General features: G+C 34.6%; 1 protein-coding gene across 2 annotated transcripts in view; it reads right to left on the bottom strand.

The window, feature by feature from the left end:
- Nucleotides 1-1,456: 1,456 nt before the first annotated feature.
- The window catches only part of STAM2 (signal transducing adaptor molecule (SH3 domain and ITAM motif) 2), a 45,209-nt gene continuing 34,057 nt past the window's right edge, over nucleotides 1,457-12,608 (bottom strand). For both annotated transcript variants that reach the window (XM_008574513.1, XM_008574514.1), the window contains 6 exons: nucleotides 11,845-11,927; nucleotides 11,619-11,706; nucleotides 10,347-10,401; nucleotides 8,525-8,678; nucleotides 5,576-5,745; nucleotides 1,457-4,173 (listed from right to left, as the gene is read on the bottom strand). In XM_008574513.1, coding sequence (XP_008572735.1) covers nucleotides 3,945-4,173; nucleotides 5,576-5,745; nucleotides 8,525-8,678; nucleotides 10,347-10,401; nucleotides 11,619-11,706; nucleotides 11,845-11,927 — 779 coding nt within the window. In that variant the 3' untranslated portion in view covers nucleotides 1,457-3,944. The remainder of the gene's footprint in view (nucleotides 4,174-5,575; nucleotides 5,746-8,524; nucleotides 8,679-10,346; nucleotides 10,402-11,618; nucleotides 11,707-11,844; nucleotides 11,928-12,608) is intronic.

Raw genomic sequence — 12,608 nt, 5'->3', positions numbered from 1 at the left:
TAGGATTATGGGATTAACAAGAGTCTTAGTTTCATCTACCCATGCAGTTTCATCTATCCATGCAATTGCATTATAGTTTAGCAAAGATAAAAAGACTACTACCCTACTAGACATTCTTCTCAGAACTCCTGTGCCAATTTTAGGCAATCTTATAAAAGTTCTGAGTGTTTAGTACTCAGACTTCACTGTATACTTTTACCCATGTGTATTAATTTCCTAGGACTGCTGCAACAAAGTACCAGAGACTTGGTGACTTAAAACAAGAGACATTTATTCTCTCACAGTTCTGGAGACTAGAAGTCTGAAATCAAGGTGTCAGCAGGGCCATGCTCTCTCTGAAAGCTCTAGGGAAGAATCCTTTGCCTCTTCCAGCTTCTAGTGGCCCCACGTTGTCCTTGTCTTATGGCACCATAACTTCAACTTCTGCCTGCCCCCATCTTCACATGGCCCCATTCACTGTGTGTCTTGGTGTTTTCTCTTCTCATAAGGACACAAGTCACTGGATTTAGGGCCCACCCTAAATCCAGGATGATTTCACCTCAAAATCCTTAACTAAGTACATCCATAAAGACCCTATTGCCAAATACTGTTAAGGTGACATTCTGATATTCCAGCTGGGCATGAATTTTGGAGAAACCCTATTTGTTCCATTATACCATGTAAGCAACATAATTTGTCTTTTGACACAGTAAGGTTTTTAAAAAACTCTCAAGTTCAAATTTAACTTGATAAAATTAGGATAATTCTTCTGGGGAAAACTTTAAAAAATAAGCCTTTAACCTTCAAAAGAAAACAAAATCAAACAAAAAAATCAAATCTCTAAAATTGAATCCTCCATTTATTGATGAAAAGTGATGTAAGTAAACAAAAAAAAAATACCTTTGGACAGAAAAAAAGCATAATAGATCAGTGCTATATTATTTATAATTTATTACTTACAATAATTATTTCAGCTTTCTCATAATGACAATTCAATAAACCCATTCCTAGAACTTATTAGAAGCCTTGAAATTTATGGTGTTTACTAAGGAAAGCTTTAAAAAAAAAAAGTCCCTAAGCCATATATATTTTAAACATTTACAATTAATTTTTTAAAATTTGGAAGGGGGCTGGCCAGTTAGCTCAGTTGGTTGTAGCTTGGTGTTATAACACCAATGTCGAGGGTTCGAATCCCTATACCAGCCTGCCACCAAAAAAAAGTAAAATTTGGAGGCTGAAACTTTATAACCATCTTCAAAATATACAGTAAAATTTATTATGTGGTTAAGTATCAACTACTTGAAATAGTATGACAATGTATCCGCAAATAATTTCAAATCCTAAATGATATTACAATTACTTAATGTTCAGGCAGTTTTATAAACAAATTACCAAATTAGAAGACGATGTTGGTTGATTGAATATTTTTCAAACTATAAGAACATATCCCATTTCACATATTTTAACACTCGGGGTATTTTTCTATATTAGTAAAATTAAGTTTATTATAAATTTTCAGGAATTCTTCCTAATGTACCAAGATTTCATACTGAAAAACACAAGTTATTTTTTATTTTTGATATAAAACAGTAAATATGAATCCAATGTAGAAATCTGAAGGTAGACAATTCCTCTGGCAAAAAACATTTAATTATAAACAGGTCCTAAAATAAATACAATCCATAAGATTATGGAAAGGAAAGAAAAATGACAAACATGTATTTCTTATTACCAAAAAAATCTTATCAGTAATAGATTTAATATCATTTTAATACTATCAACAACCCGTAATACAAAATCTATTACATGTGGCAGAAATAAAATTAAGAAAAAATTTCTGCATGTATAAAATTTTACATATAAATGCCAATATACACTATTTATATATGTCACATGTTTTATTATCCAAAAGTACATTAGTTGAACTTAATTGGCTGATCCTGATTTAGTGGATGTGCAGAATTTATACTGGCTCAAAGACTTAGGCTGAATTAAGCTTTTATAATTCAGATCACAATCATACATGAAATACTTCCACAAATATTAAAATAACTTTATTAAATATAGTTTGGGAGAAAATGTAAGATTTCCCATATATATGCAAACATTAACTATCAAGAGCAGCTTTGGAAGTTATGTTTTTTTAAAAAATAAGATTTGTTTCCAAAAAAAAGTAAGGTGCCATTTTAGAATATTTTTTATAAGTATATAATTGAATTCATGTGGAAGAAATAGTGGATGAAAAACAGAACACTAGACATTAAAGTTTAAAACTTTCTTTTCAGTTACTTGATCTGAAATAATACAATCACAGAAATTGGACTTTCAAATACTGCTTGTTTTCCCATTTAAATGTAGATCAAGTACTATATATTTTGTTCTACGTAAAGTATCATTGAAAAAGGAACATACTGTTATCAAATTTCTGCAGATAAATGACAAAATTTCTAGAGAACTGTCTTCAGATGGATTCTTAAAAGACTGAGCGCTTTCTTTAAAAAGCAAATATAGAAATCTTGCTTCCATGCAAGTAACTTTTTTAGAACTAAACTTATATCCAATTGTTTTTCCCAGTCTAAATATCATGTATTCATAAGCATATATTTGAGGGTACTTCAAAAAGTTGGTGGAAAAACAGAATTAAAAGATAATATGAATATGGACTTTTTGAAGTACCCTCATATTTGCATTTTCTATTTTGTATTATGTAAAAAGTTGCTAGATGATGAAGTAGTGTGCAAGTTTTCAGGAGAGAAAACAATCCTTCTTGGTTTACTACCTAACTCCCACAGTACGTGGAATATTAGCACTATAAACGAATTTAATGTAGGCTTCAGAAAAACTGTCTCTATAGCCTACACTATCAATCTACTGCCTTCTATCTATTCATCGTCTGCGATCATTCCACAGTCAGAGTTACTTCTGAAAAGAAGGGCCAACAGCTTGGCTTGTTGATAGCTTACCAATGGTATATGAATCACTTCTTTAAAGAAACAACATATCAATAAAAACACACTTATTGTCCATGCTTGGTATATTCACATCAAATATTAGGAATGTCTCATGGCTTAAATTCACATATAATCCACACAGAGGAAATGCAGCATCTCTGTGCACATTGCAATGAGGAAAACAAATGGACCATATCTTCATTAGAGAATGGCCAAAGCCACTTGAAAAGGTCATTAGTGGCAATTCTAAATACCAAGGACGCTTGTAGGAAAGGAAATATTTTTCCCCAGGGAATGGAAATGTTTTGTGGGGCATTCCTTATCCCACTGTTTGGGGGACTGGCTAAATGCTTTATCAAACATCTGCCTTTACACAATCTTCACTGCTAGTAACAGAAAGCATTTTTGTTCCTTCCAAATTGCTCTTGCTTCTGTAGACAATTATATGCTAATTATTACTCAACACAACACTGAGAGCAAAACTGACAGTATTACAAATGCAACTGCAATTTAAGGAGCCAAAAGGAAATATGTTGGCAAGCTAAATGCTTACACAAAAAGATGTTTGCCTTTTAAAAGAATAGTGTGTGGGAAACTGATAAAAAAAAATGCAGAAAAAAAAACCATCTAAGGTTCTTCAGTGCTCTTCACATGATATCTTAGGAGGAAACAGTGGTTTCTTTAAAATAAAATTTTTACACTCCTATCTCATAATGTTTAGTGTCATAAGGCTACTTACTGGGTGTTCAGATTTATGAAGAGAGATTTGAAAGTATGACAAAACTAACTGGAAGCATCTTTAAGCTGCCTCTGATTAAAAGACTGATTTCAAACAAACTGGACTGAAAAAAAAAAAAACCTTTTATGGACTTGTACAGTAAGATATGTTTTTGTGCTTCATTTATTCATGGTCCTTTTGAGTTGAGAGGAAAAGTTTTAGTATCTTTAGATTAGAATCACTAGGGTTGAGTAATACCACTTATGAAGGCTTTCAAGAAAATACTTGGTTTATTTCTAAAGGAGAGGCTGCTGATGGTAATTTGTTTGCTGCTGTACAACTGAATGAGCTGGAACTGCCACAGGAAAGCCTGCCAGTTGCGGCAAACTGGAAGTAGTGTTCTGGTAAGATGACATATCCACAGACATCCCCATTTGCTGTGTGTAAGTTGCTGTACCAGTAGCTGATTGTAGGTTAGAGTTCTGATTCATATAAATAGGAGTGGAGACAGTGTCTTGTCCAGTGCTACAAACAAAATTTAAAAAAGAAAATAATATTTACTTTGCATTATCTAAGTTATGGTTAGAGATCAATCATCATGATAAAAATGCTTTTTCCATCTTCTTTCAAGTTTATGTAACTCTACTGTTCTGATTATGACTTAATCACTCCAGCTACCAGATACTGTTAATGTAATTTTTACATTTGATGAGAAGAGAGAGTACTCAGATAAAACCCAAAATATAACATTTATAAGGCCTATTCCAGTGGCTTTCTCTAAAATCTCTCACCAAAACCATTTAAAAATCGTCTGAGAAGATGCAAACTGTTCTTGATGGTGGTCTCCTTGGTCAGCTGCAATGAGAACAGAGTCCTGGCTCACGATGCACCTTCAGCCCATATTCTTCCTTCCCCTTCTGCCAGCCCAGCACAGAGAAGTCCACCTCTTCTCCTCACACACCCTTCAAGCTTTCCTTTAGTAGGGACTTTTCACTTTCAAAGGGAGAACACTGTAATATGCATAGGACCCTGAATCTACCCTCAGGATAGTCCTGAACTATAGTTTACTTATTAACACTACACAAACTAAGCTGAAAAATCACACCAAATTGCAGGACATTTGTTTGTTTCTGTAACTACTATGGTATACATTTTAGAAAATACATATACATTTTAAAATTACACCAAATACACTGCTTGCAATATAGGAGGAATAATGTCAACACTACACCAGATTTTTCTCCATAATTTCTAGTGTCACCCAGAATAACATAATTTTATATTTTAATTTAATTAAACACGAGTATGAACAGGTTTATGTAATTTTCAGGTAATATATAAAACTCATACTTGTGGAATTTAAGAGTGGGAAGAGACCTTCAAGATAATCTACACATGATTATATTGAATGAACATTGTGTGTGGTTAAGTAAAGTGAATTTAAGGTTCATATAAACATGAAAGATTTAAACATGATTCTTAGAGTAGAAGTGTTATTATAAAAAAATTAAACCATAAATTCCACAGCTCACACACACTTCCTTTTAAGGGTCAAAGTAACAGTTCTCTAATTTTCAGGAGTACATGCAGATAAATATGTCTGGGACTACTTTACAGGGTGATTATAGCACAGTGCTAAGCACACTATGGGCTAAGTGTCCATAAAGGACAATTAGCTTTATTTTGTCCCAGGGACCCAAACTATAGCCTAAGTCTAGGCAACAATTTTCAGAGTAGCAAAACTAAGGGCAGCACCATTCCACTTCATGGGATTATGAATGGGCAGTTCTGTAACTGCATCTTAATAGTAAAAGATGGAATTATTACCAGAAAGAGAAAGGTATACATACACATACATACTCATTCTGTAAATCAATGAAAAATTAATGTGTATAGTTACAAAGTTAAAACAGCTCCCCAAACTTACCTTAAATATGGCATCTGAACAGGCTGTGCTGTTACTGAGGAATTCACAGTTGGAGGAAGAGATGTCAGTGGACCAATCTGTTCTGGTCCTAGGCTATAGCTTTGCCCAACAGTTACTTGGTGGATGCTTTGACCCATATAGTTTCCACCATGTGACTGAACTGGATATGTCTATTAACCAAAAAGAAAAAGTTAACTCACTGATGTCCCAAACATCTGCCTAACAATACATTTAAAACTTTAATATCATGTGGTTGGTTGTTCTCTTATTTTGCCGGGAGTTGGGAGGAAACCAGGAGGGAGGAAGGGAAGTGGTGTAGTTTTAAGTGGTGGTTTGGAATCTATCCATGTTGCCTATTAGTAAGGTATCTTGCTACACAGCCACAGAAAACTATGCATTCCCCTTGAGGGGAAGCCCATCATCACTCCAAGTCGCCATAAGAAAAATGACCTTCTTCTTTCTTCACCCTTCTCCCAGGATGACTCATTCAACTCTCTCCCGAGAATGAAACTTAGGAGAAAATGTTAAAAGAGAAATGGTATCAGAGTGCCAGGCCTTCTCTGGCAATGTTTACTTTATTTCCTGCCTTTAGGACAAACAGGAGAAAAAGAAGAGTTGTAGGTAAAGAAAATGCACCCTCAGGAAATAGCAACACTGATCTAAGTCTCTTCAGATATTTATATGTGCCCTACCTAATTTTCAGGGTAACAGCTCCTTAGGGACAGGGCCTACTATCTGCCTACTATATACAGCATCAAAACAATCACATTTGATAAATATCACTTAGTAATGATCATTGCTCGGGTTTTAAATTAAGTTATTTTTATTTTTTATTTATTTATTTATTTTTTTTCCTTTTTGTCTTTTTTCGTGACCGGCAAGGGATCGCAACCCTCAGTGTCGCGCCCGTACCAGACCGGGACCGGCAACGGGATCGCAACCCTCGGTGTCGCGCCCGCACCTCGCTCAGCCAGTGAGCGGCCGGTCTGTATGTGGGATCCGCACCCTCAGCGGGAGCGCCGCCGCACTCCCAAGCGGCGCACTGTAGCAGTGCGCCACCGGGCCGGCCCCTAAATTAAGTTATTTTTAAAGCAAAGACTATCCACATGAAAATTTAGAATACGAGAAATGCCAAATAAACTACATTAAGTGCAATCATATTACCTAGCAGACATGTAACAACACACTGACAACAGGCTGAGACAATGGGAACGGACCTCTTCTGAAGTTTAGAGTTCCTGAGTGGCCTACACAGATACAACTAATGGTGCATTACCCCAGCTGCTTCTAGTAGAGACATATTTTTCTCAAATTAGAACTTCTGAATATTTCAAATGCTCTTATCCATGAACAATGTAGATAGAGGTTATGTGTGGAATCAAACTGATACAAAGTTAACTTTTTAAATAAATTAGTTGAGCTTACGCAAAACACAGATTTGTACATGGAATGCAACTAAACACAAAAACCTGACAGAGAAAAGAAAAATAACCCTTCACAGACACACAAAGAAGCAAACACATAGCTCTACATACAGTAGTTCAAACATTTCTACTTTGTTCCATTTTCACAGCAGCAGCAAACAACTAACTCTTTGAAAACAGAAGAAATACTAAATAAACTCCAGCTGTCTTTTGTACTCAGAAACCTTTCCTACCCTCATATGTGATTTTCAAAAAGTTAGCTACATGGCATATTTGACAAATCCATCTTGTCTGATGTGACAGTTACCATAGTAACTATTCTTTTTTTACTTAACAATTATGTTATGTCAAGTCATCTAAATTATGCACCCACATTCTACCTTTTCTTCTTGGTGTCTCCTTCCCATACTCTTTTACAAACGTTTTCATAAATTAACATGACTTTTGCTCATCCAAGCTTATTCTGACTTCAGTTGCTAAATGGCTGAAATTTGAAAAAGCCTTCAGAATGGGGATACTGATAAATATAAGAATTCACATTTCAGCTGGCAATTACAAAAAGGTGAAAAGTACTAGAAAAAGATACTGTTCATGGATGGCTTACAGAATCTGCACCTCACAGGCCTGCATTATATCTTTGTTATGCATGAATTGTGAACAACTTAAGTCATGCGTCTAAGAAAAGGAAATATAAAGCACACTGAGAACCGAAGAAGTTCATTAACTAAGCCTTTAATAATCATGTAAATGAAAGAAATCTTGACAAAAATTTTAATGAAATGTTAAATCATCTTGTTGAGCAGTAAGAACAGCATTGGTACTCCATCCAGAGGACTTCAGTTTTGCCAGGCACTCTCCTAAACCAAAGGATTTATACTCTATACTTACAAAAAAAGATTTACACTTACATAAAAGATTTATGCTTTACACTTAAAAAAACACATGAAGAACCAGAACTCTCATATATATATATATGTCTTTTTTGTTTTTTTTTTTTGTCCTTTTTGAGACCAGCCGCACCGCGCTCAGCCAGTGAGTGCTGTGAGCGCACTGGCCATCCCTATATAGGATCCGAACCCGCGGTGGGAGCGCTGCTGCGCTCCCAGCACTGCACTCTCCCGAGTGCGCCACGGGCTTGGCCCAGAAATCTCATATATTTAATGGTCTTTTCATTCATGTTAAAATTGAACTAAAATGTATTTGTGAAATATCTGCATATTTAATTTGTTCCAGAGAGCATTAATTTTTTAGCCAGTATTTCTTGAAACTATCAAGATAAATTTTATAACTTTATTCACAGACCATAAAAATTTTAATACTATGCTGTAAAAGATTTTTTTTTTAACTTAAAACATTTTTATAATTTTTAAAAATGTTCTCAGAAAACATGCTCAAGGCTGGTTGGTGAGCTCAGTTGGTTACAGGGTTAGAGCACAGACTAGTAACATCAAGGTCAAGGGTACAGTTCCCCATACTGGCCAGTCGCCAAAAAAAAAAAGAAAGAAAGAAAGAAAAAAATGCTCACCTGCATTGGAACCCCAGCTGATGTAGGTGGGTAATGTGCTGGAGGATGGAGCTTTGAATAGACTGAATATACTGGTGCTTCATTCACCAATTTGTTATATAGTTCCAGAGCTTCCAAGACTTTTACATTCAATTCAGACAATTCTGAATGCTTCCTGATATAGAAGAAAAGCATTTGAATATTCTTCTAGTTTTTAAGCACGTACTTAGCAAACGTAAAGACATTTTTTTTAATTTGGCACATTTTCTATTCATATTAAAAGTTTTTTCTATATACAATGAAAGAATACTCACAAAGGGAAACTGAAAGAAGAGTTACTAAAGTCTTGTAATAGCTAGGCTATGACTTCAAAATATTAGGGAAAAGTCTTTTCTATGCCTCATAAAATACAATCAATTCACAATTTTGATGCTAGGAAAATTTAGTTACATATGTTACAGGTTTCTATTGAAAACTCAATTATGAAAAAAGTAATTTCTCAATTAAGGTAAAAGTTCAAGCCTTAATTATAAATCTCAGCAAAAGAAAGTACTTGGGCAAGGTCCAGCGTCTCTGTGAAATACAACATGACTGAAATAAAAACACACTCATAAACACACACACACACGCACACACACATTTTCATTTGTTTATATCTGTGAAAGGATCAACTAAAAAAATTACATACTTAGTATGGTCTTGAAATTGCTGGGTTAATGGATATGGACTATTTTTAAGCTCCAGAAAAGTTTACAATAATTGTACTCCTAGCCACACCTATGGTAACAGTGACCCTTTTTCTTTTTAATCTTTTCCAGTTTGATTATCCCCTAACCATTAACGTCCCTGTATTGAAATAAAGTAGTAGATGTTTAATGCTTTCTCTAAAATATGATGAAACTACCACTATCATTTCATTATTTATCCCTGGGATTTATTTTTCATTTCTGTAAGAAAACATAAAGAATTTATGAAAAATGCCCCATTATACAAGGGTTACAATCTTCAGTGACTAGGAAAGTCTTGCTGCTACTGTACTTTTATTTTTTTACTGGCTGGTACTCTACTGCCCTTCTCTGGAAGGGGCAGAAAAAAAGTAAAGCAGTTCTTGTTCTCCTTACCACTTTGGTACAACCTAATCCCTTCTTGAACAGTAGTTCAATAAAAAGGAGCTAGAAAGGGATGATGATGGAATAGTAAAACCTTATCCCTTGTCTTCCATTCACTGTGGCTTCTCCCTATGACTTCAGATAGAAAACTCTGAGAAGAAGGCAGAACCAAGTCAAGAGCTCAGAACCCTGACAGTCAATGCTGCTGTTTCTAAAAACAACAAACAAAAAAAACAATAAAACTAGGTGGAATAACAAAATTAAAAGAGCAATAGAAACAGACATATGAGGAAGAGAAACGAGAAGAGGTGGTGTGTTGCACTGGATTTAGCTTCACAAACACTAGGGAAATTTCATTTGAAATTTTTATAAATACCACTTATCACGTAACAAGTCAATGCTTGCCTAAGACCACTGTTCCCATTTTGTTCTCTATTTACTTTATTCTGTGTTACTCATTATCCCCTCAATTCCAGCCTAAGTAAGAAAATGAAGATCAGTGTGGTGAGAGAAAGAGCCCACGATTCTAACCATACTATACTGCCATGAAAAAAATAAATTGCAACCAAAATAAAAAGCACCATCTTGCTATTAATTGAATGAGTTTGGAAAGCTGAAAAACAATTTCAACAGGTTGTATAGCTCCACAAAAACTTTCCGTGGTTTAAAAGTTCGCCAAAAACAAGTGAACCTAAGAAAACTATACATTTTATTCTTTTCATGAAAAATCTCACCTATCAATCTCTTCAAGTTTTTCATCTATCATTGGACCCATCTGTTGGCAGATATCTGTAAATACAAAAATACAAATCCAGAAACTTAATCCAGTTTTAAGGCAATTTCAATAATTTTTAACAGAGTACCAATATGCAACACCCTACATAATACGCAGAGATTCCGCTTATATTAGAAAAAGGACTAGAGAAGACCTAATTTTACTATTTAGCACCATTACTACTACATATTACTTTCATGTGACCAAAGGCAAGGTCAACATTAAAATAAAAATATCATCATGTTCTGCTTGGAACTAATAACTGAGTTTATAGACCGTGAAATCTGGCATTACCCCAAAGTCTTAAAGATATCTAGAGAACTACTATTAGCTAAGTAAAACTAACTTGAGCCATAGTATACAAAATACGTAACCATACACAGATTAGATATGAACATTTTTCTTAAGACATTTTAAAATTAAACATTTTGGGGCCGGCCCGGTGGCGCACTCGGTAGAGTGCGGCGCTTAGGAGTGCGGCGGCGCTCCCGCCAAGGGTTCGGATCCCATATAGAGACCGGTCCGCTCACTGGTTGAGCGCGGTGCAGGCGTGACACCAAGGGTTGTAATCCCGTTGCCGACACTGAGGGTTACGATCCCGTTACCGGTCACGAAAAAAGACAAAAAAAGGAGAAAAAAAAAAAAATTAAACATTTTGTGTTTCCGGTGTAAACACTGATATAATAAATAGCACAATATTCTATATTCATAACCAGATTTTCTTCTATATAAAGATTTAAGATTTATTCATTCACCACAGATTTTTCTCTCAAAGGATTAATAAAAACATTTGTTTTAACTGCTTCACATTGCTGAGAGACTAAAAGACACATCAGTATGTATCAAATGACTACATTACAAAGTTAACACTGATCATATATAATTTTGACCTTTAAAGTCATGATACAAGAGAATTAAACAGGAATAAGAATTTTTAACGTTTTGACAATTTAATATGTCATTATTTTTAATTCTGCCCTTTTCTGTACTGTGAACCTCTTCAGCCAATTTCACCAGTGAGCTTACAGAAACACAATGACTTCCTTCTTGAAAAGGATATGCAGGTTTATGACAACAGTAATAGTAATACATTTACTATTTTACCATACTAGTGTTTCCCCAACAGGGATTTCTAATCTCTGGAAGTAAAACACAAGGCAGAAGAAACTCAAGAAATTATGAATAGCTCAAATAAATAATATTAATGTAATCTCTAATATCTACTAAGTACCTTCTAATTCCAAGAGGTCTTGGGAGTCTGGTTTTGAATCTGTTGGATCTATACTCTGGAGTACCTGCAGGGCTCTATCCATCTTATCCTAAAAAATAGGACACTTTAAACACTCAAAAGAGTTTTAACTTTGGCGAATATAAAATTACTCTTTCCAAACATTCTCAAGGACAATACATTTTAAAAGTCTTGATAGTTTAACTATTAAACAAAAGAAGGACTCTACCTCATCTATATAAACAGGCTCAGGCTCTGATTTCTTAATTTCCTCCACATCATCATCAATTACATTCAATTTGTCCACAGCTGCTATGGAAACAAAGTAAACTTTAAGTTCCTTAGCATTTACTTTGGTACTTTTAGTCATTAATTTATAAGTGGCCTATGATTATCCATAAAAAATTGGAAGCCCTTTAAATAGTCACCACTTTTCATCATCAATATGTTATTACATATGTTCATTCATTTATGACACAAATATTTATTTAGCACTTACTATGTGCCAGGCATCATTCTAGGCATTTACATGATGAGTACGTACACCAATGAATAAAACAGACAAAACTCCCTGCCCTGACAGAACTAACATTCTAGTAGAACAAGTGAGCAATATTAACAGGAGCTATCATTATAGGCATTTTCCTGAAAAATGAATGTTACCACTGAGGTAAATATATGATAGTAGATTATTAGCTATTTTGCTAATTTCATAGTTATATCAGAATTCCTTCTATACTCTCCCCTTCTATTAAATAAATAAGTAAATGGAAAGAAAGACAGAAAACAACAATCATGATAATACACTGAACTTTCAAAAAAAGAGAACTGTGGTTATTAGAGGTGGGAAGTGAGGGAGGGGCTAGCAAGAAATTGGTTAAGGGTCACGAAGCCTGATTACTCTTTATAAACAGGAGTATACTAATCACCCAGATTTGATCACCACATATTGTACACAGGTATTGATATTCAAATCTGTACCCCACAAATATG

The sequence above is a fragment of the Galeopterus variegatus genome, unplaced genomic scaffold (genome assembly GCF_000696425.1).
Source record: "Galeopterus variegatus unplaced genomic scaffold, G_variegatus-3.0.2 Scaffold1056, whole genome shotgun sequence".
NCBI lineage: Eukaryota > Metazoa > Chordata > Mammalia > Dermoptera > Cynocephalidae > Galeopterus > Galeopterus variegatus.
The sequence above is the reverse complement of the archived record's forward strand: the minus strand, read 5'-3'. Positions and strand labels throughout refer to the sequence as shown.